Source organism: Yarrowia lipolytica, chromosome 1E (genome assembly GCF_001761485.1).
Source record: "Yarrowia lipolytica chromosome 1E, complete sequence".
Taxonomy (NCBI): Eukaryota; Fungi; Ascomycota; class Dipodascomycetes; order Dipodascales; genus Yarrowia; species Yarrowia lipolytica.
This window is the reverse complement of record NC_090774.1, coordinates 3,281,628-3,308,623: the sequence shown is the minus strand read 5'-3', so window position 1 is coordinate 3,308,623 and position 26,996 is coordinate 3,281,628. Positions and strand designations below refer to the sequence as shown.

Below are 26,996 nucleotides of genomic sequence, written 5' to 3'. Positions count from 1 at the left end.
ATCTGTTCTTTGTTGACCAACAAAGACTTGGCCAATGGCTCCCGCACGAAAACAAGTGTTCGGGAACCACGGCGTCTAAAGTTCGCTACAAGCGGCTTGGGTCTTTTGAGTCTTTTGAGTCTCTTGAGTCAAAGCGAGTCACCGAGACTCATTGAGACTCATTCACTTGAGTCATACGAGTATTATAGGTTACCAATAACGTTGGACTACACTTGAACCACTCTGGTTTGGCTGCTGGCTTGTCTTTTATGTCTATTGCTTATTTGCAAGGTCAAAAAACAACGCCGCTGTAGGAGTGAGATAGTTGCAAGTATGGGACTGACCAAGGAGGCCGTAGGTGTATATCTGATGGCGGCAAGCCGGAATGAATGGTTGCTCGAATCTGTGACTTTAAAGAACTCGTTTCTGCCTCTTCTCTTCCAAAGTACAAGTCGCAAGTGTCAGCCCCACATGACTCAACGACATGACTCAACGGAAGGGTAATATCCATGTGGGTGTCCCGATCAGTTGTCCCGATCAGTTTAAAAATGATGCTCAGGTAGGACACAAGACTAGGGAGCACAAAGAGAGCCTGTTAGACGTTGCTAATGTGGCTTGTCCTTCGATAACCGTTCAAGTACTGTATTATTCAGGGCCTGTACTTCTATATTATTTGTATGGAGCTGGTCATTGTGTGCTTGTTCGGTTGAGCTGCAATGCATGGTCGGCAGAGTGTACTTGTACAATGTAATTGATCGGGTTGCTTGTGATGATGCTTCTGTGTAAGATGGTGGAACTACCTCTGGGGTCCACAAAATCTCTCCGAACTGTCATTTTTGTATTACGATTATCTTCTTGTACAGTAGTTGGTGATAGCTTATTGCCCTTTTCATCTCGCATATTGGCTCCCATAGAATTAGAGATTCAAAGCAAATGCAAGCGAGGTTTGAGGTGAGCATAAGGCGCAGAAAAAAACCAACCGTGTTTTGGTTGGCCAATATGGGACATGAGAGAGGTACATAAATCTGCGTCAACTGGGTACATACGAAACGGGTAAGCACTTTGAGGTACAAGGAGCCTTGTCCACCCCAACGGCTCTTGTTCCCCTCCCCCACGGTCTCTTTACGATATTTTGGCCAATACTTTCCCATGTCTCGTGGATAGTCTCTTTCAGAGGTGCCATACGACATACTGTAACGAATCTTGGGTTCGGGCTCTAACGTATTCAGAGTGTGGGATCTACAAGAAAACAGGCGGTTATATAGCATCGGGAATCGATTCCGACACGCTTTCTTCATCGTGAGACACCGTGTAGATCGGTGGTAGGTACGGCAGGTACGGTCAATACACGCTGTAACCTTCTCCAGCCCGAGTGCAAGCATATCTCCATTGACAGAGATGCTGAAAATCTTCGCCGACCTCTGGGGTAATCAATTGTGGTCATTTGGAGTGACGAGAACGAGAAGACAACATGAGGCATACAAGCCAACGTTGACTGTGAAGGGGATTGTTTGCACTCTATAGCTACTGTAAATACAGTAAAGCACGTGCTGAAGAGAAAAGTAAAGATATCTTGCAAAAAATCTGATTTAAATACACTCGCTTGCGCTCCTTGTATCTGGTCGTCGCATACGACAATAAATACCTCTATGGCTGCGTCTGGTGAAACTCACTGACCAAACTCAGCTACAAGGATGTACGGAAGCATAAGCCTATAATGCCTAAAGAGAAATAAAATCCTGGTGTGAGTTGGCGAGGATAGCTACAGTAAGAAAAACACCCGTAATACAAGAGGGCCTCCACTCTTTTCCTGAGAGCCCAAATTGTGCAACAATGGCTTTGCCTGATGTCTACTGTGGTCATCTTTATATACCCACTATCAATTCCATGATCAGGTGTCCTCGTATTGTTGCAGCTAGCTACAGTATGTACGAGTACCGCTGGTAATCAGCTACTGCAGGCTACAAGTACTTGTAGTTGTACTGCGATGCCTTGACGGGTGCCTTGGTGAGATGCGGTGTTTACACGTGACAGTATGTTACTGTTACCGTTACCTGTAACAGTTACTATTGAGTGACCCACATAGGAGCTTCACGATCCTACAAGTACAGTATGTACATATGGTCAGTATAGCTGCGTTGTATGAACTGGTTACCTGACACAACACAGACATCTGCCCATTCGTCTAGCACCAGCGTCTCTGCATGCGCCAACAACGGCGTGGCAGAGAGAAGTCCAGAAGCGTTCTTTTTCAAACACGAAAAAGACACCGCTACCAATCTTCCACTAAGGCACCAAAAAGAAATGAGGTGTCTGCAAATCAATCCTCCTCCTTACACATGCATCGTCCTCGGAGCCACACATCCCTTGTACGAGTACAATACCCTTTGAGCCGCCTTGCTCCAGGATAATCCCGCCTGCACGATCGTCCCAACGTCCTTGTTTCCATGTGGTCTGACTGGTGGTACATCACAGTAACAAGCAGAAGTAGAGCACGTACATATGATCTATCAATTGAACAGTAAGAGAATACGATAAGAGAAACGTAAGGTCCCAGAGTATTATGTAAGGATAGACAATTTGTCAGGGATAACAGCAACATCCGTCTCGCTTCCCTCGTCCGTGGCACAAGGCAGATCACTTGGTTGCGGCCAGGGTGTGCAGAATCTGCGCGCCCTAATCCACTCGAACCATGTGAGGCGGACGAGAATAGGAACAACCATTGAGAGACGTTGCGGGGCGAATATTGCTCGGAAAAACCCTGGAAGGTTGTGGAATACATGTAAAAGTGGCAAAATGTAGGATTTTCTTCGAGCACCTTCTAGCATCTTCCATTGTCTTCGACCGTCTTCCGCCAGGTTCTCGTAGGTTCTACAACTCTAAGGAAGTCAAGGTGCAACATGCATAAAGCTATAGACAACTGAGGCAGCGAAGCAAACTTATATAGACCCGTCCGATCTGGAGATTCTCGAAACACACACATTAACACAATTACAACAAGAATGAACGAATCAGAATTCACTGACAGAGCTAACAAGATCCTCAAAACTTCCGTCGAGCTGGCCCAGCAGCACCAGCAGGGCACTCTCCAGCCAATCCATCTTCTGGCTGCCATGTTCGATGCAGAGGACGATGCCTCTGATCCTTACATCAAGGCCGTCGTAGAGCGAGGCAAGTACGATTGGGACCAGTTCAAGCGAGCCGTCAACAAGGCACTTGTTCGACTGCCCAGCCAAAGCCCTCCTCCCGACGAGTTGTCCCAGAGCCCCGCCTTCTCCAAGGTGCTGCAGAATGCCATCAAGTACAAGCAGCGACAAAAGGACGAGTACGTGGGCCAGGACCACATTCTCATGGCCCTTCTCGATGACTCCTCTATTGAGAGCATTCTCAAGGAGTGCGGTATTAAGAAGGACGTCATGGAGGCCAACATCACAGCCGTGCGAGGAAAGCGACGAATTGACTCGCGAACCGCTGACGGAGCCGACGAGTTCGAGTTCCTCAACAAGTATGCCATTGACATGACCAAACAGGCTCGAGAGGGTAAGATTGACCCTGTCATTGGCCGAGAGGAGGAGATCCGACGATGTATCCGAGTGCTGGCACGACGAACCAAGTCCAACCCTTGTCTGATTGGTGATCCCGGTGTGGGTAAGACCTCAATTGTCGAGGGTGTCGCGCAGCGAATCATCGACGGCGATGTCCCCAACGTTCTGGCTAACTGCCAGCTCTTCTCTCTCGATCTGGGAGCTCTCAAGGCTGGTGCCAAGTACCAGGGAGACTTTGAGGAGCGAATCAAGGGTGTTCTCAAGGAGATTGAGGACTCCAAGGACATGATCATCCTGTTCATCGATGAGATCCATATGCTCATGGGTGATGGAAAGGGTGATGCTGCCAACCTGCTCAAGCCCATGCTTGCTCGAGGTTCCCTCCACTGTATCGGTGCCACCACCAACGAAGAGTACCGAAAGCACGTTGAGAAGGATGCCGCCTTTGAGCGACGATTCCAGAAGATCGACGTGCGAGAGCCTACTATTCGAGAGACCGTCGCCATTCTGCGAGGTATCCAGAACAAGTACGAGCTGCATCACGGAGTCCGAATTCTGGACTCTGCCCTGGTTTCTGCTGCTCAGCTGGCTTCCCGATACCTCACCTACCGAAAGCTGCCCGATTCGGCCGTCGATCTGGTCGATGAGGCTGCAGCCGCTGTTGCTGTTGCTCGAGACTCTCGACCCGAGCATCTGGACTCCCTGGAGCGAGAGCTTGATCTGCTCATGATCGAGGTCAAGGCTCTGGAGCGAGACCAGCACGCCGACCAGGGTACCAAGGAGCGTCTTGATGCCGCGAAGCACCGAGTGGCTGACATTGAGGAGGAGCTCGGACCTCTGCGAGAGACCTTTGAGCGAGAGCGAGCAGGTCACGTTGAGCTTAACAACCTCAAGCACAAGGTTGATGAGCTCGAGACCAAGGCTCTCGACGCCGAGCGACGACGAGACACTTCCACTGCTGCTGATCTGCGATACTTTGCCATTCCGGATCTGAAGAAGCGAATTGTTGAGCTTGAAGAGGAGAATGCCGCTAAGGAGAAGTCCATGATCAAGGACGTTGTTGGCGCCGACCAGGTAGCTGAGACTGCGGCTCGACTGACTGGTATCCCTGTCACCAAGCTGACCCAGGCCGAGAACACCAAGCTCATCAACATGGAGAAGGTGCTTTCTCGAGAAGTTGTTGGCCAACCCGAGGCTGTCAAGGCCGTTTCCAACGCGATCAGACTGTCTCGATCGGGTCTTGCCAACCCCAACGCCCCCGCTTCTTTCCTTTTCCTTGGTCTCTCCGGTTCCGGTAAGACTGAGCTTGCCAAGAAGCTGGCAGGTTTCCTGTTTGCTGACGAGCAGGCCATGATCCGAATCGACTGTTCCGAGCTCATGGACAAGCACTCCGGCTCCAAGCTGATTGGTGCTGCTCCCGGATACGTTGGATACGAGGAGGGTGGTATTCTTACCGAGGCCCTGATCCGAAAGCCCTACTCCGTTGTGTTGTTCGATGAGGTTGAGAAGGCTGCTCCCGAGGTGCTCACTGTTCTTCTGCAGGTTCTTGATGATGGTCGAGTGCGATCTTCCGCCGGAAAGGTGGTCAACGCATCCAACTGTATCATTATCATGACTTCCAACCTGGGTGCGGAGTTCATCAACCGATCGACCTCGACTACCATTGACCAGTCCACTCGAGACCTGGTCATGGAGGCTGTCAAGGGCCACTTCCGACCCGAGTTTCTCAACCGAATCACCGCTATGGTTGTCTTCAACCGGCTGTCTAAGAAGTCCATTCGACGAATCATCAACATTCGTCTCCATGAGATTTCGAAGCGATTCGAGCACAACAACCGAAACCTCAAACTTCATCTCGATGAGGACGCCATGGACTACCTGGTGGAGAACGGTTACAGCCCCGACCTCGGTGCTCGACCTCTCAACCGACTCATCCAGAACGAGGTTCTCAACAAGCTTGCTGTCATGCTTCTGAAGCACCAGATTAAGGACGGCGAGGAGGTCCGAATCATCCGAGGAGACAAGGGTCTGGAGATTCTGCCCAACCATGACGGCGAGACGGACATGGAGCTGGCTGAAGATTCCTACGATGACTTTGACGACGAGATGGATCTCGACTAAGGTATTTTTTGCTAGGAGGTAGCTAAATATTGTATAAAATAATGAATTAACTGTATAAATGGATCGCTGTATCTCTACAGTAGTGTGTACAGTAACACGAACTGTGGTGGGTAATGATAGAAGAAATGAGAGTAAAACCGAATATTCTGAAAGGGACATTTCGCCCCACCCTTGGTCTGCTTACTAACTGAGTCAATCTCCGATCACAGTCTGAGCCAATGGAGGTATTACAATATATTCCGTAGTAAGTCGATATTCAATTCAAGTATGAGTCCACAAACAGTCGGACTATCTTGTTGTTACATGAATACGATCCGCCACCATACGTACCAAACAGCCTGCCGCAAGACACACACACAATCTACACATATATCGCCACCGGCCCATCACAGTTGCATACTGTCTGCACGTATGACATGACAAGAACTACACGTTGACGAGATCAGTCACAGTATACTCCAGCACGCAGCTGAGCTGCACGGTCATGAAAAAATTGTGCTGCAATGCAAAACATAAAGATAGGCAGTATCCACCGCAAGCCTGAATAACCACACTTCACCCCTTATTCAAAAAAATCAATCAACATAATGGCTACCCGTGCCCAGTTTGAAAACTCTGACGAGATTGGTGTCTTTTCCAAGCTCACCAACTCCTACTGTCTGGTGGCTGTTGGCGGCTCCGAGAACTTCTACAGCTCTTTCGAGGCCGAGCTCCAAGATACCATTCCTATTGTCTACTCCACCATTGGCGGCACCCGACTCGTGGGCCGTCTCACAGCCGGCAACCGACGAGGTCTGCTTGTGCCCTCCACCACTTCGGATGTTGAGCTGCAGCACCTGCGAAACTCCCTGCCCGACGAGGTCAAGATCCAGCGAGTTGAGGAGCGTCTATCTGCTCTTGGAAACGTCATCTGTACCAACGACTACGCCGCTCTTGTGCATCCCGATATCGAGCGAGAGACCGAAGAGCTGATTGCCGATGTGCTTGGTGTTGAGGTCTTCCGACAGACTGTTGCTGGAAATGTGCTTGTCGGCTCTTACTGTGCCCTGTCCAACCAGGGAGGTATTGTCCACCCCCAGACCTCCATTGAGGACCAGGATGAGCTTTCTTCGCTTCTCCAGGTCCCCCTGATTGCTGGATCCGTCAACCGAGGTTCTCCTGTTGTCGGCGCTGGCTGTGTTGTCAACGACTGGATGGCCGTTGCTGGTTACGCCACCACCTCTTTCGAGCTTACTGTCATGAGCAGTATATTCAAGCTCAACAACGACCAGCAGGGCGAGCAGTGGGAGCAGACCAAGTGGTCCCAGCTGTACCAGCAGATGGGTTAAGCACAGCCAGTCTGCTTCTCCTCGTCAACACACTGGTGTGCTGGCTGCAGTGCGAGCTCTACTCAACAGCGAGCATCGCTTAAACTATTATGCATTATGTATTTGGCATGGCCTGACTTCAAAATATGGGTGTGTCTCCAACGGATCAGTATTCCTTTGCATGGCACTATTCGCAGTTTTAATTAGATAGATAATACAAGCTGCCAAGGTGGGATTGTGTACCTGTACCGGTACTTGTAATGAGAGTAGGGTGTGGTATGACAGTGTACTATAACGAATGTCTTTGTAATTGTCTTCCTCCGATGTACTTCAGTGGTCACACACTGCTTATGGAAATAACGTAAGACGTTCCTTAGAAACACGCGCTTGAAGTCACCTCTGTACAGTAGTTTTCTTACATTAAGAAAATCCCACGTTGAAAAATGCTCCAAGCTTCAGCCACTAATGATAAATACTACTGTAGATGAGTTGTATCGTGAAGTCATGAGATCAGTGATTGTTGAAATGTACATGAGAAATCCAAGTAAAGCGGTCAAGCTTGTTGACTTGACCAACTGGGGCGTGTGTCTGTGTACTACAGCAGTAACAGTTCAGCATTCTCCTAAATAACCCTGGCTAATCCTGACTAACCCTGAAATTGTACGACTTCACCACAGTATGTACTGTAGGCCACGATAAGCTGTTCTGGTGCTACACCAAAACTGACAAATATTGGTGCGAAATTCTAGGCGACAACCAAGGCAATTTTTGTATTCTGGCGCTCTATTATAATCCAACTCACGACCCTCACCCCATAAGTAAATATTCGTACTCGTGCTGTACAATTACAGTAACTACTTGTAGTTGAAAATCAACTCACAGTACTACAAAATAGCTTACTAATGTACCCCCTCACTGGGTAATAAAAATACCCAGTACGATAGGTGGAATGACGTAATGTTTCATCCATGTTACACGTTAGAAGTTTCTCTATTGCTGCTAATGTTCAAGCTGAGAACTCATATATTTTTTCAAACCCTCTTCAATCGTTATCTCTTGGCAGATACCCGAGAACGGCATTATTATCTACTCGTCATGTAACTCTTCGCCGCAAGACTACAGTATTGAGTGTGGTTGTGGTTTTGAGCCGTTGGTGGGACAATGGTTTTTTCTTGCTAGTGCATCTGCAACATCACATGATTGGGGTAAGTAGAACCTTGTGGGGATGATGTAAAGATAGAGCAGTGTGTGGTGACAGGGTCTTGTTTATTTTTTTTTCGGCAAAGCAGTGTTGGATACAACCACTATACAAGTCACTCACACCTTGACATCGCATCCTCCCGCCCCTGCTTTAGCTCCCCTTCCGTGTCCACCAACAAAGCTAAACACATTCCCAAGGTTTGTGGGACACATATTACACCTAATTCAAGAAGTGCAGTCTGGCCCACACCAAGGTACACTCACTACAACCTGTCCATCACCACCCATGTCGTACCACGGTGGGCAGCACCCTCCGCCACCCATGGCGCACCCTCCGCATCACCAGAGCCACAACCAGCAGGCTCCCACAGGCTCGTCAAGACGTCTGTCTGCTCAGACCCCCATGGCCCGCAACTCGACTGCCATGAACTCCATTGAGTCCAGCGTCACCCATCTGCTGGTAGCAACCAAACAGCTGCTTGAGAGCCTCACGCAATGGGCCCGCGGAGCAGCCTCTGAACAGGACGTGTCCGACATCTACGTCAATCTGGGCAACGAGTTCAACATTGCCTGTCGAGCGTTTCTCAACGCCGGCTTGCCCGTCACTGACATGGGCGATGTGCCCCAGGCGCTGCGGACGGTGCTAGAAAAGGCGCTAAGCGAAGAAGCATCGCAGGAAAACCTCGATCTGTACCTGCCCAGCATTCGGGAAATCATCATCAACCTGCTTCAGGGTCTGAAGAAGAAACAGGCTGCACTTAGAGCAGCTCAAGGAGCACAGGCGCAACAGATCCCACCTCAACAATCACCCAAAAATTTCCGACCACACCCGCCCCAGCATCAATACGGACCCTCCAGACAGGTCTCAGCACCCACCTCTCTGCCACAGCACAAGGATGATAGAGACCATGTGCGACGGTCTCAAACTATAGGCTCAGCACCTAAGCAGCCAGGATTACCCAGTCCACCGGTGGCCCGACAACCGCCGCAGCCACCGCATATGGCCCCACCAGCTCACATGCCTCCTGGCATACCTGGAGCTATGGCTCAAGCCATGGCCCCTGCCATTCCCCAGGGCTCTCCGACCAGACGCCCGGGATCACGTGGAGACCCTCTGGCAGCTTTACAACGAGGAGAGGCGCTCGAAAGACGAGCATCCAGACGATTCTCGGCTTACCAATACGCCAAACTTACCTCTGGAGCACCTGGAAAGGCCGTTCCAGACATGCCCATGTTGCCATCGACTCCTCTTCCCGACGAGAGTGATTTAGGCGATGTGTCTACGGCTACAGATGTTGGAGGACCTGGAATGTCTTTGTTTCTTAGACTTGGAAATGCTACCAAAAAGGTCAAGGCTGACTCGGATGTCAACATCAACGCTCTGAGACTCCTATTCATCTCCACATTCAACTACTCTCCTGGAGCAGACGATTTCCCCAACATTTACATTCGTGACAAAAAATCTGGAGTGGAGTATGAGCTGGAAGAGTCGCATCTGAGCGATATCCACGACGGAACTATGCTGGTGCTACATGAAGAGGAAGAGAAGGAGAAGGAGAAGGAAAAAGAGAAGGAAAAAAGCGACGACATCCAGGGCATCTTGGAACATGTCAAGGCCATTACTTTTGCTCTGAACCAGCAGAGGGAAGAAATTGGAGACTTGAAGCTTATGGTGGAGAAGAAACCTCCCTCGGCAGCAGTCGGTGCCGGTACACAAGGTCCCTCTATCGTTAAAGCAACGGAGCCCATTGTCAAGACTCCCGTCATTGCTCCTCCAGAAGTGTCACAGGCCAAACTGTCCACTATTGCGCCTGCTCCTGTTCCCACTCCTATTGCCGACAAAGATCTTCTCAAGGCCAAGGCTGCCGATATGCATGCATTGAAGCACGAGCTGGCTGTTATTCGACAGCTCAAGGACTCATCCTTCACTCTCTGGAAGACTTCAATGAAGGACATTTCCGACACCATTGGCAAGCTTCGAGACTACTCTTCTCTTCCCGCCGCTGGAGACAACTCTCGAGCCTTCATGGAAATGGCCAACAAGAAGGTCTCTACTGACTCAGATGCTCTTCTCACTCGAGCAGACGATCTCCAGGACGTTATTGAGGCTCTTAGAAAGGATGTCGCTCAGCGAGGCGTTCGGGCTGAGCCCGGTCAGCTTGAAGTTGTCACCAAAGAGATGGAGACTTGTAACACCGAGCTCACCGCTCTGGAGACTTACATCAACTCGCAAAAGTCCGTGTGGAAGAAGGTCTGGGAACGAGAACTGGAGACCATCTGCGAAGAGCAGCAGTTCTTCAAACTTCAGGAGGAGCTCATGGCCGATCTGCGAGAGGATTTGGCTTCTGCTGCATCTACTCTGGCTCTTGTTGAACAGTGTTCCAACGAGCAGCTTAAAAGTGCCGCCAAGAACAGTCACAAGGCCGTACTTCTCCCTGTTCCTACTGAGTCCGTTCAGGATCTCAAGGAGGGAGTTCTTTCGTCTGTCCTTGCTCTGAAACCCGACCATGAGTCTCGAATCGAGGCTATTGAACGGTCTGAGCGGTTACGAAAGTTTGAACTTGAGTCTAGAGTCGACAAGTTTGAAAAGGAGCTGGGCGAGTTTGTGGGAGAGAACAAGCTCAAGCCCAGTGGAGGAGTTGCTGAGGCTGAGAAGCAGCGTCTTGAACGAGAACAGAGAGTGTGGAGAGAGCAGTTTGGCTACGGAGGAGATGAGGATGATATTGATGACTTAGATGGAGAGCTCCAGACTGCCAGTGAAGAGGAGACCGACGAGGAAGAGAGTGAAGCAGAGACCGACGAAGACGAGGAAGAGGAGGAGGGAAATTAGTAGACGTCAGACGAGAGAGACAGATAAAACGACAGATCGTTTCGCACAAAAGGATATAGTGAATGCATTGGTAGGATTATAGGAGGCGGTGGGCAGTAGGCTGTATCGGACATTACATGAGGTCCTATTATAAGTATTTAATAGTAATTTCCAGTAATCGTATTGTATGTACCCACGGTGGTGCGATACAAGAAGGGCCTTGAGCATACAAATATTGAATGTATATACTTCTACAAGTAGGCGTTATGGTTTCATCCTGCAAATATACGTCTCGGTGAATGTCTCTCATTTGGTCTTTATATTCAAAGAGACATGCGGTGGGAACACCACGTGATGGATTCAGTGTTGGTACAAAAAGATTGTCACGTGATCCCTACGATGGTAGTACACATTCCAACTTCTTTTCGTAAAATTATTCAACACTTTGTCATTCTACATCTCGTCACCTCCTTCCATTCACGTCAGCATGTACAATAGCCACAATACTGTATTTGTATTGCGTTGTAACTTTGGAAGCGGTTGGTTTGTTACAACGGTCGTGTGCATAAAAGCGGTTTAGATTCCGGATGGCCGGGTACACACAATACCAACTTTGCGGTTCCTGCTCGGAGCAGGAAGTAATTACGGGTGGAGTTGTGTGATGCTGGGGATTTCAGCTGTATTAGGGAGTCAGTTGAATCGACAAGACCAAGGAAACGGACTCACCTGACTGTTTGACAGTAAGCCGATCATCACATGTCGGCCGAGTCGGTCTTGCTCTAGTTGTTATTTTTCAGCTTGCGGTATATCCGTGTCGGATCTTTGTTTCATGACTGTTGCCTTTTTCTAGCCAGCTGCGCTTTGTCACGGGCGTGTATTTCTGTCCTGCCCTTCCAGTGGCTATGTGACCAGTCAGTCAGTCATTAGATCAAGATCAAATTGATAACCTTGAGCTAATCACTCTTGGAACCCGGATAAAAGATGCCGAGCTATTTCGGCCGAAGTTTGTGAGAAAAAATTGTCGGCTCAAAATAGCACACTAGGGCAAATCGGGAACTGTCTGTTGTCGAACGCATGCCGTGTGGGGAAACGCACCCCGGAGAGCGTCACGTTGCGCTCCAGCTAGGCGGAATTCTGTGCGTCATGTGCGTTAAGATGCAGACACAAGTATTTTCTCTCACTCTCGGAGAAATCCGGATGGACCTGTTTACGAGTGTCTTGGGGAGCCGTGCATCCAGCCCTGGATGTCGCGGGAAGCAAGAGTAAAAACACCGACCGCAGCTAGAGCTTAGACATCCATTTGGCCGTTTGCCTTTTCATGCATCTTTGCACTTCCTAGGTTGAGTTGGACCTGATGTTCCACTGAGTAGGACTGAGTATATACAGTGGTAGGCCAAGCACTGAGTATGCTCTATAAACTAACACCGAATAGACTAACAAAACCTTCACTTCGTAACAGCTGTACCTGTACACGTATCATAGCTACAAGTAGCTGCAAGTACTGTACCGTAAGAATACACAGATCCGTCCATTTGCGATCGCATTCCAACGTGTTCAAGATCTCCTAAAGCGTTCAGTAAAATGAAACTCAGTGCTCAGCGGGTCATGTGCGCCGTTCATATCGGCAGCATGGGCCGAACGTTGCTAGAAACAAACTAAACAATGGACCGAGTAGGAGCAACTAGTCTGCGACCTAAGATTAAACCAGACCACATCCTCGGCCAACGTACAGCCGACCTTCTAACACACTATCTTTTCATAAATAGCCTGATTCGATCTTTAGGTTCGACCGAGATCTTCCTGCGATGAGGCAAATAACGCCGACAGTATAGGGGCCGAAATGTAGCGGAAGGACGAAAGGAACTCGGAGATCAAACAATGACGCTGATGGTACTTGATTCCCGGTATTATAATTATGACTTACCGACATCCACGCGATGTTGCAGCTAAGGCACATTCTCCATTTCTTGCTCGTGTGATAAAGTTAACCGAGGACATACTCTCGGGAGGGCGCCATTTTACCAAAGAGGTAACGGAATGGACCGGGCAGATAGAAAAAGGGAAAGTTGAAAACAAAAGCAACGAAAAGAGCACTAGCGGAAAAACGTCGGAATAATTATCTACAGTTGTTGTAGCACAAGTACTACAAGTAACACATCAAAATATCAAGTATTAATTCGAATAAATATAATTATGTACAATAAATAGGTCATTGTCGTTATCATGCTCGTGTGGTTGTTAGTGTATGCAGTTCAGATGAGTTGGTGTTGTAGTGGAGTCATTGTCAGTCACTTCCTAGAGGTCAATAGACTTGACCATCTTAACAGAAGTCCACTGTCCTCCATAGTATCCATGTCGAGGAGCTCCCTGGGTTCGGAATCCAAGCTTCTCGTAGAAACCCTGGGGAGACTCGACATCAGCTCCGTCAGCGATCACGTCCACCACAAAGTTGAGATGAGTGTGAGCGGTGTATCGGCTGAGCTGTTCGTCGAAAATGGTCTGCTGGAGCACCCGCATGATGGCGGATCCAACTCCGGACTGCTGGAGACCGGGAGCAACGGCCAGAATGTACACATGGCAGTTGGCCTGCTGGTGGGAGAACTTTCCGGCCACCACAGCGGCAATAGCTTCGGGGTCCTCAGTGTTGGGATCCAGCTCGCCGTAGGGGAGGTAGTAGCAGAAAGTGCCCGTCGAGTAGAGGAACTGCATGTAGAATTCAATGTTGTAGGGGATAGGAAGAGTCTGGTGGCCAAACTGATGAACGGCGTAAATATCCTTGTTCTTCATGGGCTTGAGCTGTTCAAGAGACAGCTTGAGTCCCTGTGGCTCCTCCTGGTAAGGAACGGGAGCCTTGGTGAGGTAGGCAAGCTGGTCGAAGGCAGAAGGCGACGGCAGAGGCTCGTTATCGTGTGCGGAGGCGTCGAAGGAGACTCGCTTGGCTGAGGTTGGTTTGGGAGACTTGGGAGACTTGAGAGCAGACTTGAGACCCATTGAGTATGTTGGCAGCGCGAGAGACATAGTTGTGCAAGATGTAGAAGTTGATGGTTGATACCGGACCTCTCTTCTCAGGGCACACGTCTAATATATAGGTCGTGCGTCTTTCACATTTTGAGCCGAAACTCTATCTTCCTTGTTGCGGTGTGAAAGTGTTGAAAACGTTCATGAACCTTGATGTGAGTGTATTTCTTGCTGTGTCTAAATTTGGGAGGGTCCGGTTCAGGCTCACACGCTCACCACTACAGAGAATTAGGTTGGGTGGCACTCGTGCACATGTGTGGTGTGATGGATCTCCCTCTGAGAAAATGGTCTGAGAGGCGAAAATGAGCTGACCTACCATGTGAGAACTGACTTGTTTCGGATAGCCCGTGGATTCTCCGGTGGGTCGGCAACGGCTCGGTTGTACGGCTGGTTGTTGTTTTCTGTACACCGTTACACTACCCCGTGGTGCCTCTTCTGAATGGTACAGGTACACTCACACGACATTCTGTAGGCGTCGTCTGAAAAAGGCGCACTACTTTACATCGTACAAAGCAGAGAGCCCAAAACCGGGGCCGGTACTTTGTCTAAAAAAATGGGGTACGTGCACGCTTGTACGATACTGTACGTGGAGTGCGTATATCCACATGACTGCCGTGTTGCTGTGGGGTAAAAGGTGCGTGTGCACCTCAACATTTTCTGTCAGTTTTTTAGTATACGCCCTCTCACAGTGTTGTCCTGTCATCGCGCTCTTTCACATTCCAGCCGCGCATCTCTCACACCATTGGATTGCGCTAAAGATGCCTGGATCGACAACTAACCCTTCGCATATCCAGTCACGTGATGCTATCAAACGCCGCCGCTTCCATGTGATAGTAGCTGGGTCGAGCCATGAGGAAGGAGGTAGCGATAGGTGAGCCAAGAAAAGCAAGCAACAAAGTGCAACATCGATTGTGAGCACGAGGTGGCTGAAATACGGGGGAGGGGTAAATGGTGCAGTTCAGGGTCCTTGTCTTGTGTTTAGACGATTATAGGGTCTCCTCTTTTTTTTCACGCTGCCTCGTGTCTTGACCTAACCCACAGTATTTGTTGTGTTAGTCCCAAAACCTAAACTCGCCTTATCTGAACTCATCTCTCAACTCTGTATAGCTTCTGGGGTCTCTGTTGACAGTCTCTTTTTTCACGAGCACACAATCAAGCTTAGAGTAATGCACATTCAACATGAATCCAGCAGGTTTCACGACGTGCGAGCTTTAATCTGGGCGTGCAAACGAGTATTGCAACCTCACAATGTTCCTATTTTGGTTTAATTCTGGGGTTACACAAGCCATCCATGCTCACTGCCTACGAGTGATGTATTCAATGTTACCTGGGTGAACACTACAGCTTGTGTCACTGGAACAATTAACAACGAAATAACATGAATGAGCTTCTGACTGCGTTATCACCCCGGACGAAATGCACCATCGCTAAAGATAGACACATGGAGACCCGTTTTGGGACGGCTAGAACCGCCAGACGCATGTGACAAGGCCCATCTAGTCTGATTCAGGGCTTGATTCACAATGAGAGACACCCAACGACTCACGGTGGCGACTTCCACGCAACCCAATTGTGCATGTCATGACGATACATCACTCTCTCTCTGCGGTAACGCATGTGATTGTCAGTCGCACTTGTTTGTACATACCACTCCACCTTACATACATCACATTGAATGTTGAGACCAGTTAGTCTATAAACATGGCATTTTTAGGGTGATTCTTTCACATGATTGCCACCGTGACTTGATTGATTTCGTTTTTTATAATCACTCACTCAATATTCCAGCAGCCATAAGTGAGGCTACACGTGTCTCACTAGATCAATGCGCCTTGAGTCTGTTCACACAGTGAGGATAACGACGACGGATTCTTTCAATGAGAATGGTCAGCTGGAACAGTTTGATCGTTCTTAGACACTGGTTTGTTCAATCTTCTGACGTCATTATCGACATCTGATCCAATGGTGTTTCTTTCATTTGTATAGGTAGTTCACCCTCGGATGACAGCTTCCATGAACATTTGCTGGTGCCTAAGACACGATCCCTACCTTTTCATTATAATTAGCTACAATTGATAAAAGGGATCTATAAGTCGCACATCCGTGTGTCTTAACCGCCCTCTTCGTTTCAGCCGTTCACAGCAGTGCAATCAGAAGAGACCTTACGGAAAATATTACAACTACCAGGTTTCATCAAGCTTCTACCATCAGGTATCAACAAGTGATAAGGCTATGGAAGTAAGTACATGTAATGGCTCCATTTGATACATACCAGTGTCGACATTATCAAAATAGTGATGAGCTGTATCAGCTACTTGTAGTGCTGTGGAGAGTGCCTATGCTGTCATACAAGTAGGTACATACTGACCGGTTCAAGTACGATTCAATTCTTGACAAATGCGAGAACAGACCAGGAACATTCAAAACCAGATCCCATCACGTGACTGTGATTCATTGTGGATCATAGAGGTGGTTACTTGTAATTGGTATATGCAGTGAATTCAACTCATACTGCAAGTACAAGTAAAAGCGTGTCCTCGGTGTCAGGGTCACTACTTGTACAGTACCGAGAAGAAATCCCATGATATAACTGAATGTTCTTAAAGATTAAAATCAGCTATTGACGGACCTTCTCCGTCTATTTCTCCAAAGAGTCTCTCCCTCTCGCTTACATAAGCAGTATTGGATTAAGACGGCGTCTCAGACCCCCAAGTCTCACTAATCTGGACACGTGATCCTATCCGAAACTCATGACCGCCCCCTTACTAATCCCAGCACCCGAAACACCCCTGATACAATCTCTCCGCCTTTCCCCGGACGACTCGGCAAGGTTGACTCAAGCATGCATTTGTTGAGTTACCCCAAGATGTGCCGGACGCATCGAACACGCCAAGCTGAGTAGACAGGCCGGGCCAAAGTCATCCGTTTTGTGGGGCGATTTGATTTTTGGTCGGCGAATTTTCGGCAAGGGCCAGCATAACATCTTTTCCACTCCTGGCCGTTGAATTGGGCCCCGTTTTTTTTTTAGAGTCGAATCTCCAATTGTCTTTGGTGCTAACCCCATATTTAGCTACAGTTTAGTCGACCGTATTCAAGCACCCCATCTCACCACAACCCTGGCACCAGTAACCCCAGAGATACACGCCACGTGGTGTAAATGGTTGGCCTATAAAATATAACGTCATTGTATAACATCAATTGACCCAACAGCCGGGTTCTGTGAGTTTGCACATCCACTTCTTCAGGTGCGATATTATAACGTCTTGGCTCTAGTTTATATGAATTACACCTGTCACCTGGATCCACTTAAGTTAATCCGGTCCATACCGGGAAGTGGTGTTTGGGTGGCCGTGAGAGACGAAATATAGGTGGTTCCGACATATAAAATCATGTCGGGTGATACACCATGCTTCTTAGCTCAAAAAATCCGTTTATTATCGCTTCAAATATCGACTTTGATGTCTTTGAAAACACTCCTCCAATGATCGGAAATAGTCTCGGGCTAGGGTAGATCGAATGGTAGCTGCATCGGTTGCGTCCAAACGCAAGCTCGGAGTCATGTGACTAGCATTTGGTGGAGTTCGTTGCACGGGAATGCGGCGGGCTTGCGAGCGCTTGCATTGGTTTGGTGTCGCTTCTTTCTGCGACTTCCGCACGCCTGTTTCGTCCCTCACCGCTTCTCGCCGCCGTTACTCTTTTCTCGTGCAGCCAGCCCTTAAATTTTCTGTGCTTAGAGAAAGGGAAAAAAATTAAGCTCCGCACACACGTTAGGTTTCGGTACATGGATCGACTTTTGAGAAAAAGCAGACTCAGTACTCCGGCCAACTGACTCCCTACAGCCCTGAGAAGATGAGCACTCCGGTCAGCGAGTCTCCGTACGTGCACCAGCGGTTCGACGCTGCTCTCAGCGCCGCCTCGGCCCTCCAGGAGCTCTCAGCTGAAGACATTCAGAGCTCACGACTCAGCCATGCTCACTTCGTCCAAACTGCGACAGGAGTTCGACGAATTGCCAAACATCTCGGCAAGGCCTCCGTCCACATCGATGTGACTAAGGTCATGATCATCACCAAGGCCCGAGACAACTCGCTTGTCTACCTGACCCGAGATATGGCCCGGTGGTTGATGGACCGAGGAGTGGTGGTCTATGTGGATGCCAAACTCGAGAAGAGTGGCCGCTTCGACGCTCCTACACTGACTGCAAACACCCCAGCACGTATGCTCAGATACTGGACTGCCGAAATGGCGACCCAGAAGCCCGAGCTCTTTGATCTAGTCATTACCCTGGGAGGAGACGGGACGGTTCTGTGGGCCTCGTGGCTTTTTCAAGGCACCGCTCCCCCCGTTATTCCCTTTGCGCTGGGTTCGCTCGGCTTCCTGACCAATTTTGAATACCATGACTTTGGCAAGCATCTTACAAAGGCCATGACTCAGGGAGTACATGTGCATCTGAGAATGCGATTCACATGCACCGTGTTCAAGCGGGAAATGAACCCGGAAACCGGAAAGAGAGATAAGCATCACTCCAAGATTGGCCGACACGAAGTTCTCAACGAAATTGTCGTCGATAGAGGTCCTTCACCATTCATCTCAATGCTGGAGCTCTATGGGGATGATAACCTGTTGACCATCGTACAGGCTGATGGCCTCATTCTATCGACTCCCACAGGATCCACGGCATACTCTTTGTCAGCAGGAGGCTCTCTGGTTCACCCTGAGATTCCAGCCATCTGTGTGACTCCAATTTGTCCCCATACCCTGTCCTTCAGACCCATGCTTCTGCCTGATTCAATGACACTCAAGGTGGTTGTTCCTCGAAAGAACTCACGGACTTCAGCATGGGTCTCATTTGATGGCAGATCACGTGTGGAGCTCAAGTCGGGCGACTACATCACAGTGCGAGCTTCAAAGTTTCCATTCCCCACCGTGATCCGATCAGACATGGACTACATTGAGTCTGTGAGTCGAACACTCAAGTGGAACACCCGAGAACTCCAGAAGCCTCTGACGTCACTTTCCAGACCTGCATCGACCGTTTCTGTCAACAGAAGCGCCTCTCTCCATGCCTCTTCGTCAGTGCCAAGTGGAGCAGGGTACAGCCGTCTGAGAAGTAGATCGATGAAGGGCACCCCAGGAGTCATGACTCCCATCAGTCAGCTTACTGCAGCACTGCCAACCATCCAGCAGAGCACTCCTTCCGTTCCCAACACAACTAATAGTAACACACCTACAAGCACGGGTACTGCCAACTCCAACATCAACAACAATTACAACCCAACCACAAACCCAACCACAAACACGAACACAAACCCGACGACGACCACTACACAGAAACCCTACAATCTCAGAGACAACCAGCCCAGCAGAAGCAACAGCAGAGATAACGGAACTGCTTCTCTTCCTCAAAGTTTCAGCACAAGTTATATGCCCAACACAATGCCCAGCGGAATGACTAGCACTAACTCTGCCACTCCCCAGCAGTACTCGGCAGCCTCTACTACATGTCTCAACTCACCCCCTGTTACCCGAGGCTTCACACCCATTCAGCAGCAGTCGCCGGCTCAGATCCAGGCGTTTGAGAGTATGATTGACTTTGATATCGACGACGAAGGCACCTCCACCTTTGCCGACTGCTCTCGAAGAGGAGGACTGGTCATGTCCCCGACATCTGTCTTCTCTCCCACCGGCTCCAACGACGGCATGCTGACCTTGGACGATCTGGGTAAGCAGGTGTCGGACTCGGACTCGGACTCGTACCACTCTTCGGAGTACGAGGAAGAGGAGTATGATATTGACATTGACCTTGCCCACAAGACGGAGAATTTGCATGTGCTGGACAAGGACGAAGATAGGAACAACGAGCAGGAGGACACGAAGTAATCATTTGTATATATGCATAACTAACGATGAATTTGTAGATAGAAGCAGACCAGCCGATGGGTGTGTGGCCTATTCCCACTTTTTGACAGAGGTATTGTACTGCTTGTATTCCTTAGAGTCACTACATGTATGTACGAGCAAAGTGTACAATCATAAACAATCAATTAATGCAATAAATAAATCTATATCCTCCTTTTCTAAACCATGTCCACTCGCTTGTGGTCCTCGGAGGCTCGCTTGGCCTCAGGAACCATCATATCATCGGAGCTAGAGTTCTCCTCCTCAGCAGCGTCAATCTCGACCACCTGCATTTCCTGTTCATCGTCAACGTTCTCCTCCTCAGCCAAGATGAGGTTGCAAGCAATACCAACAAATCCGGCAATTGCGAAACCATTGGTCATAACTAGCTCGATAGCATCGTAGAAGCCCCGAAGAGAGTGGTTGTCGCCCTTGTAGGTGAATACGTAAGTGAACCAATCGGGGACCATGGTAGCACCAAGACCCATGACCAGAGAGGCTGTCAGAATCAGTCGCTCTCGTCGCTGGATCTTGCCGGCTCGGGTTATAATGGCAATACCAGAGACGCAGACAGAAGAGAAGAGAAAGGTGGTCATGCCTCCCAGAACAGGCTTGGGGATGGCCACAATAGCAGCAGCAAACTTGGCGAAAATACCCATGATGAGCATAAAGAAACAGGCCCAGGCTCCAGCCTGTCTGTTGGCACACTTGGTGAGAGCAATAACACCGTTGTTCTGAGCAAACGTAGACATGGGAGTAAGAGTGAAGGCTCCGGCAAGGATACCAATGATACCATCACCAAGAATGCCTCCCTTGATTCGAGACTCGTACTCGGGGCCCTCAACGGCTTGTCGAGATACGTCACATGTGGCGGTAATGTCACCAATGGACTCCATCATCAGCACTAGATAGACAGCAAGCATAGGAAGTACTGCTGGTCCGTAGATCTTGAGCTTGAAGGTGTGGGTCCACAGGAAGGTTCCGACAGGAGCAGCATCGATGTTGGTTCCATCAAAGTATCCACAAGCAGCAGCCACAATACATCCGACCAGCAGACCAATGACAACCGAGCAGGACTTCATGATGGGAGCTCCCCACTTTTCACAGAAGAGAATAGAGATGAAGACGAGGAATCCAAGACCGATGAACTGGGCTGAGCCCCAGGGAGCGGCCATCGGAGCACCGTTGGCAGGACACATCATGAAGTCTCCAGAAGTAGGTCGTCCGTAGCAGGGGCCAGATCCTCCAGCCCAGTCCTTGAAACCGGAAGATACAAGCTCGACACCAATGAGAAGCACTACAGGGCCGGTGACGATGGGAGGGAAGACCTTCTTGAGGACCTTAGCAGGCAGGAATGAAAGCACGACTTCCAGAAGCGCGCAGACCATGGCAGTAGCAATGAGACGACCGTAGCCATCAGGACAGGGAAGAGGAGTTCCGTCAGCAGCTGTCTGACAAATACCTGATCGGTACATAATGGGCAGTGAACTGGTGAAGACGTTGATGGTAGCGAATGAGGTTCCAACCACGGAAATCAGGCCGGTTCCAATGTAGATATTAGTTTTGGGAATTTTGAATCGAATAATATGGATGAGCGACAGAATTCCAGAGCCAATGAGGCATGCAGAGACGAGGTACTGGCTGAGATCAGGTCCAAAGTTGGCAGAACCACCCATGATCAGAGGAGGTGTGACGACTCCAGCCACCATGGCCAGAGAATGCTGGAATCCCAGCAGAATTGCTAGGAAGAGAGGAAGTGACGAGTTGAGAGGGAAAAAGGTCGAGGGTTCGTCTTCTCGTTTCTTCATGAAGGGGATCTTGGGGGTGAAGAGAAATGCGTAGTCGTAGTCTCCAATGAGTCCTTCTCGAGTGGTGAGCTTGTGTTTGATGATTCGGGCCATCTTTCCGGCCTTTTCCGAGAACGTTTTGGTTGGGACGTGTCCAAGCATCTTGCGTGTTTGACCTTTCGAAGCTGATCTGATAGAATCTGGGGTGAAATATCTCCACCACCCTTCTTTTTTATACCATCGATGTCTTCTGCCCGTCCCTGTCGCTTAATCCTCTTACAGTTCAATATGCATAGATAACAAGCAGTCCAGGAGAGACAGATAAGCTCCATCTATATTTTCTCCCAGCATTTCGGTCTTCTCCGTTCCATGCTACGCGCTGTGATTGGTTGATAAGCTAACAAAGTTTTCCCTGGTAGAGCGACCTCCATGATCTTCATATGGCGGCGTAACAAAGGGGAGCAAGAGAGGCCGAAAGTGAGAGAAAAAGAATGAAATAGGCAGATACGTGATTTGGTTGTATGGATAAAATGGTTCGGCCACATCTTAAAGACTCACGGGACCAAGAGGTATTCGTTCTGCACGTGATAATAACAAAACTGTACCTGATAAGAACACTCCCTGTTTCACACAGTAACTCTGTGATAGTGATATCGTGGCTACTGTATGTACAACGCCAGATACATGCCAAGCAGGCTTATACCTGCTGGCCTCTCACAACACCCACATGAATCAGACCTTATCAAGGCAACGGCGTGTAAGTGAAATGGGTCTGGCTTCGTACTGTACTGATAGCTGCGCCTTTTCCCGGTCATTGTCTTGGGTGCAATCTCGTGTTTCCCCGCGTAGTCACTGAAGATTAGGGACTTCTCTGTTCCTTACACCCATCCATAAGCTATTCGGAACTCCGCACAGTCGAATTCCAAGACATTTTGCTTTTTCTGTTTCTTATCTTTCGAGGCTAAGGGCTACTACCGGAACAGTCTTAGTAGGACTGAAAAAAACAGGTCTGAGCAGTTAGTCATACATAACCCATGGTCTGTTGTCGTTACACACGTCACTCCCTCATTGCTTGAGCCTCCCCCGAGCAATTTTCAGTTTGATGACACAGTTCACCAGTACACTATCTTCGGGTGGAAAAACTCAAAGTTGCCCGTTTGGCTCATACGGCGAAGACCGAAGGATTCAGAGTTTGGCTGGCTCATAAACACAGGCCCGTCTCCGGCCCTAAGAATGACGATACGACTCACCCGCTATAGTCCACGTGGCCAGGGAGTTAGGATTGACCTTGCATGTTTCAAGCAGTTGTCTTCCAGAAGATTGCTGACGGACCTATCCGAACCCCTTGTGTACCCCCCAAACGATGGTGATGTTCATGCAGTACATTTTTAGGTGTACAAGTGCCGGTACAAGTGAAGTACTTGTATTACAAGTACATGTTCATTCGGTGCTTATTGTAATTGTGTCAACATATCATTCACATGTCACCTATAATATTACACCCTTATCAATCAGCCGCTTGACACTCTCACAACCTACGCCAAGAACGATATCTGCTCCAGATACTAGCCAATCCCATTTGGTTTCGGCGACAGTACGCCGACCCAAAAGACGCGCTGTGTCTCAATAACCGCGCGACAAGGCTGGGCTGCTTTTCTTAGTATATCACCATCAGAGAGATCTCCGTCACCCAACGGCAACGGGCAAACCCTACCCATTGTTTTAAACAGAAGCGGTATATATTATTTTTTTCTGCATTAGTTCCAGTGCGAGTATCAGTACAACTACGAGCAGTCGGCTTCGGGTGTGGAGTGCCTTCCCTTACCCATTAGTGTACGGTATTTGTACTGTAGATCTCGATGGTGGCATATGCATAGATTCGAATGGTTGTGTAGCCTAGACAGTGCCCATAAGGAGTTCCTATACAACATGTACAGTAGCATCTGAGGATACTCGCGTGTTCTTGGACAGCAACTAACCCTACTGTATGAGTACAGTATGAGTAACTTCTTTCCTTACTGTTACAGAAGAACGGATTTCATGTACTGTAAAAAGAAGGAGAAAAAAAAACAGTACAATACAGAATCACGCTAATGCACAAGTAAAATCCAACTAATGTTAGCTAGTTACTCAACCAATTCTAACTAATAACCACTCAGCCCTAATAGACATTTTACAGGTGACTACTTGTACTCGTACTGCAATATCAACCATATATTGATACACGTGACGTCCCAACGCCCTCCCGAGCCACAGCAACCAACCGCGTACTCCGCAACACCAACTGCAGCTCACGTTATGTCGCATGGCGCATCGTGTCCCACAGAAGGGTCTCTATCACGCTGCATAACCACTCTAACTCCTGAGATTGGTGAACTTTAATTTAGTAGCAGCTGTGAGAAGGCCATTTGAGCTCCAAAAAGACACTCAGGAAAAGCGAAAAGAGCACTGTATATCCCCTAATCGTTACTAATCAAACCGTGCCTGTTCGGTTAAATAGGGTTAGGACTGTTTCCTCATCTGAGTGGTCTGTCCCAAACAGGCAACCTCTCGTACCTCCCAACCCTGGGTTAGGGTGTGACTTTGGCTCTGTTTCCTCCCAACTGTCACGTGAATTTCCCAATTAAGCCAAAAGGCAGTCACACATTCCCATTCCCAGATGTACACTCTTTTTTCATGCAGCTCCGGAGCATCGGCCGCCGTCAGGTATAGTGGATTTTCACCGCTCTCATTTTCCACTCACCTCAACACCCTAAACATCAAAAATGTCCAAGCAGATCGGAGGAGCCAAGAACGGCGGTAGCCGAACCGTCCCCACTGAGAAGGCCCCCAAGTGGTACGTCGCTGAGCCCACTCACGTCAAGATCCCCACCGTCCAGAACAAGTCCAAGCTGCGACCTTCTCTTGTTCCCGGTGCCGTACTCATTCTCCTTGCCGGCCGATTCCGAGGCAAGCGAGTTGTTCTCCTCAAGTCTCTTGAGGATGGCACTCTCCTTGTGACCGGTCCCTTCAAGGTCAACGGTGTCCCTCTCCGACGAGTCAACGCCCGATACGTCATTGCCACCTCCACTAAGGTCGATGTCTCCGGTGTCAAGGCTGACAAGTTCACCCCTGCCTACTTCGCTCGATCTTCCGCCGACAAGAAGGCCGAGAAGCAGTTCTTCGCCGAGGGCAAGCAGAAGGAGCTCAAGGCCGAGCGAGTCGCCGACCAGAAGGACGTCGATGCTGCTCTCATTGCCGAGATCAAGAAGACTCCTCTTCTCAAGCAGTACCTGGCTTCCCAGTTCTCTCTCAAGTCTGGTGACAAGCCCCACCTGCTCAAGTTTTAAATTATAAAAACACAAAATGGAACATGGGGGTGGAAAATGGTGGACGGTGGTGAAGCCGTCGTCTGTCAAAAGCTGTATAGCAATGCAATTTGAATTTTACTTACAAGTAGGCGCGAAGCGACTATTTGTACTCGTAGCCACAAGTGGGAGTCAAAAGTAGGAGCGTATATATACGACTGCGTGCACACGTAGAACCAAAAAAAGGCACTGGTATCTGTAGCTCTTACTTGTAAACCGCATTTTATAAATTGTTCCACAAAATGCTTGCCTGTGGTGATGGCGTTGTGCTGAACAGCGCTGACTAGCGGTGATGTGCTGTATTAGAACCTGTGTTTACATGTACTCACCGATATTTACGTCCCGAGTTCGACTCAGACCATGGAAGCCACTTGTACGTAATCACTCACTTGACAAACGGTCTTCTGTGAAGAACCATTGTACTTGTAGCTTGTTGCTGCGGTCTCTCTCTGTAAATACATTCCATGCTGTTCAGACTGCTACTGCCATGCATCTCTGGTCGCTGTTGTTCCGTTGTGAAGCGGGCATCCATTAGTGGCTCTGGGGTGTGGGAGGATGTTGCTTGTAGTTACCTACAAGTAGAACAATGATGGCTCTTCTGGCACGAGTAGTAAGAGTCGAAGTATTGGAAACTGGTGTTCTTTGCACTTTTTTTTGTATTACCAACCTGTCCAGACCTTGTTACTGTAAATGCTACTTTTAGACAACTGTCATACTGGACTAGGCTTGATAAAACAATGACCTTCTAAACTCGCAAGTTTCCTCTGACCTGGTAGATGACTTAAGATAGCTCCCCTCGTCTTTACCTCTCAGACATATTGGTGCCAGTTGCTGTTCACACAGCATGTACGGTAGGTGTCCATTCGCGATACCACTCTCTCTCAACTTGGACACTCTTCCTACAAATGTACAACCGCCTATCATGACCCGTAGCTTCTGGTGGCTACACTGCGGAATGTATCTCACCAGAATGAACACCAATTACAGCCCCTCTGTCACCATGGCATTAATTGAGTCGCCACCTGGGTGTTTGCCACCAACTGGACCTCTACCACATCTTCTGCTACAACATGTCAACATGTATCTCCTCATCTACAGTACGACGTCATCAGTGCATCGTCTATGTGGAGTGCGTTTTTTGTTTTTTTCACTGTGCAGCTTTATATACAGTCCATGGAGCCAGTTTTGGTGGGCCACGATTTGTGAAAAAACCGTCGTCTTTAGTTAAGGCTCAGTTGGTGTTTCACTTAAAGCAGCCGCCCAATGTCCGTGTGGTGCCTGCCAACAAAGCAGCAAGTATTGGGGGTGAAATGAGATGGAAAAAAGAGTAACAAGACCAAAAATGGCTATATGGACTGAGAAGAAGTACAGTTACACATTCTATAGTGACCCGCCATAGTCCAACCCCTATACATGTGACAAATATCCATTCCCATCTCTGCCTCACCTCGCCGCCACCTTATCCTGCACGCCTTACATGAATAATGTGTATGGTGTTGCTGTTCCAAAGAGTTCCATGGGAACGAAAAAAGCCATTGCTCGAGATGGGGGCGACCAATGCAGACCAATCACAATCTCACATGACCAATTCAAGGCTACCACACTACTGGACCAAGCAGCCTTCTCTGCCAGATGTCCCTAAGTTGCTATAAATGTTACGTGACGACACAACCAACAACGATTGCAAGCACCAAGTCCCAAGTCCAAATAGTCCCACGTTTATTTTCCATGGATTGGGTTTGAGAGTGCCTTGATGGGCTGCGAAAGACGACATATCGCCTAACAGCAGTGGACGGTTCTACATGTCATATACACGTATGTTGGTGCATGTGTCCTACCAATTACCTCGATAGATCCCACCATTGCCACAATAACGGTTTCACCGTCTTCCACGAGCTCCAGCCAAATGTACAGCACTCCCGTTAAGCTCTTAGTGCATATGCAACCTTATTCCAAAAATTTGCCCATTTTAAATACTTGGGTCTGCA

At 48.8% G+C, this 26,996-nt stretch overlaps 10 protein-coding genes across 10 annotated transcripts; 7 read left to right on the top strand and 3 right to left on the bottom strand.

The window, feature by feature from the left end:
• Nucleotides 1-809: 809 nt before the first annotated feature.
• On the bottom strand, nt 810-1,361 carry YALI1_E33072g (uncharacterized protein; the record flags this gene model as incomplete). Its single annotated transcript, XM_068283144.1, has 1 exon — nt 810-1,361. The coding sequence occupies one exon, from the start codon at nt 1,359-1,361 to the stop codon at nt 810-812; it is 552 nt and encodes a 183-aa protein (XP_068139245.1).
• Nucleotides 1,362-2,981: 1,620 nt separating this feature from the next.
• On the top strand, nt 2,982-5,645 carry YALI1_E33056g (uncharacterized protein; the record flags this gene model as incomplete). Its single annotated transcript, XM_504490.3, has 1 exon — nt 2,982-5,645. The coding sequence occupies one exon, from the start codon at nt 2,982-2,984 to the stop codon at nt 5,643-5,645; it is 2,664 nt and encodes an 887-aa protein (XP_504490.3).
• Nucleotides 5,646-6,232: 587 nt separating this feature from the next.
• YALI1_E33024g (uncharacterized protein) lies at nt 6,233-6,973 on the top strand (the record flags this gene model as incomplete). Its single annotated transcript, XM_504489.3, has 1 exon — nt 6,233-6,973. The coding sequence occupies one exon, from the start codon at nt 6,233-6,235 to the stop codon at nt 6,971-6,973; it is 741 nt and encodes a 246-aa protein (XP_504489.1).
• A 1,465-nt stretch (nt 6,974-8,438) lies between these two features.
• On the top strand, nt 8,439-10,982 carry YALI1_E33002g (uncharacterized protein; the record flags this gene model as incomplete). The annotated part of the gene is made up of 1 exon (XM_504488.1): nt 8,439-10,982. One exon carries the CDS (start codon nt 8,439-8,441, stop codon nt 10,980-10,982), a length of 2,544 nt encoding a protein of 847 aa, XP_504488.1.
• A 2,274-nt stretch (nt 10,983-13,256) lies between these two features.
• On the bottom strand, nt 13,257-13,979 carry YALI1_E32946g (uncharacterized protein; the record flags this gene model as incomplete). Its single annotated transcript, XM_504487.3, has 1 exon — nt 13,257-13,979. The coding sequence occupies one exon, from the start codon at nt 13,977-13,979 to the stop codon at nt 13,257-13,259; it is 723 nt and encodes a 240-aa protein (XP_504487.1).
• Nucleotides 13,980-14,927: 948 nt separating this feature from the next.
• On the top strand, nt 14,928-15,247 carry YALI1_E32936g (uncharacterized protein; the record flags this gene model as incomplete). The annotated part of the gene is made up of 2 exons (XM_068283143.1): nt 14,928-14,955; nt 15,021-15,247. The coding sequence occupies 2 exons, from the start codon at nt 14,928-14,930 to the stop codon at nt 15,245-15,247; spliced, it is 255 nt and encodes an 84-aa protein (XP_068139244.1).
• A 110-nt stretch (nt 15,248-15,357) lies between these two features.
• YALI1_E32931g (uncharacterized protein) lies at nt 15,358-15,661 on the top strand (the record flags this gene model as incomplete). Its single annotated transcript, XM_068283142.1, has 2 exons — nt 15,358-15,461; nt 15,508-15,661. 2 exons carry the CDS (start codon nt 15,358-15,360, stop codon nt 15,659-15,661), a joined length of 258 nt encoding a protein of 85 aa, XP_068139243.1.
• Nucleotides 15,662-17,828: 2,167 nt separating this feature from the next.
• Nucleotides 17,829-19,856, top strand: YALI1_E32908g (uncharacterized protein; the record flags this gene model as incomplete). The annotated part of the gene is made up of 1 exon (XM_504486.3): nt 17,829-19,856. The coding sequence occupies one exon, from the start codon at nt 17,829-17,831 to the stop codon at nt 19,854-19,856; it is 2,028 nt and encodes a 675-aa protein (XP_504486.1).
• Nucleotides 19,857-20,053: 197 nt separating this feature from the next.
• YALI1_E32868g (uncharacterized protein) lies at nt 20,054-21,823 on the bottom strand (the record flags this gene model as incomplete). The annotated part of the gene is made up of 1 exon (XM_504485.3): nt 20,054-21,823. One exon carries the CDS (start codon nt 21,821-21,823, stop codon nt 20,054-20,056), a length of 1,770 nt encoding a protein of 589 aa, XP_504485.2.
• Nucleotides 21,824-24,426: 2,603 nt separating this feature from the next.
• Nucleotides 24,427-24,990, top strand: YALI1_E32842g (60S ribosomal protein eL6; the record flags this gene model as incomplete). Its single annotated transcript, XM_504484.3, has 1 exon — nt 24,427-24,990. The coding sequence occupies one exon, from the start codon at nt 24,427-24,429 to the stop codon at nt 24,988-24,990; it is 564 nt and encodes a 187-aa protein (XP_504484.1).
• Between the last annotated feature and the right edge of the window lie 2,006 nt (nt 24,991-26,996).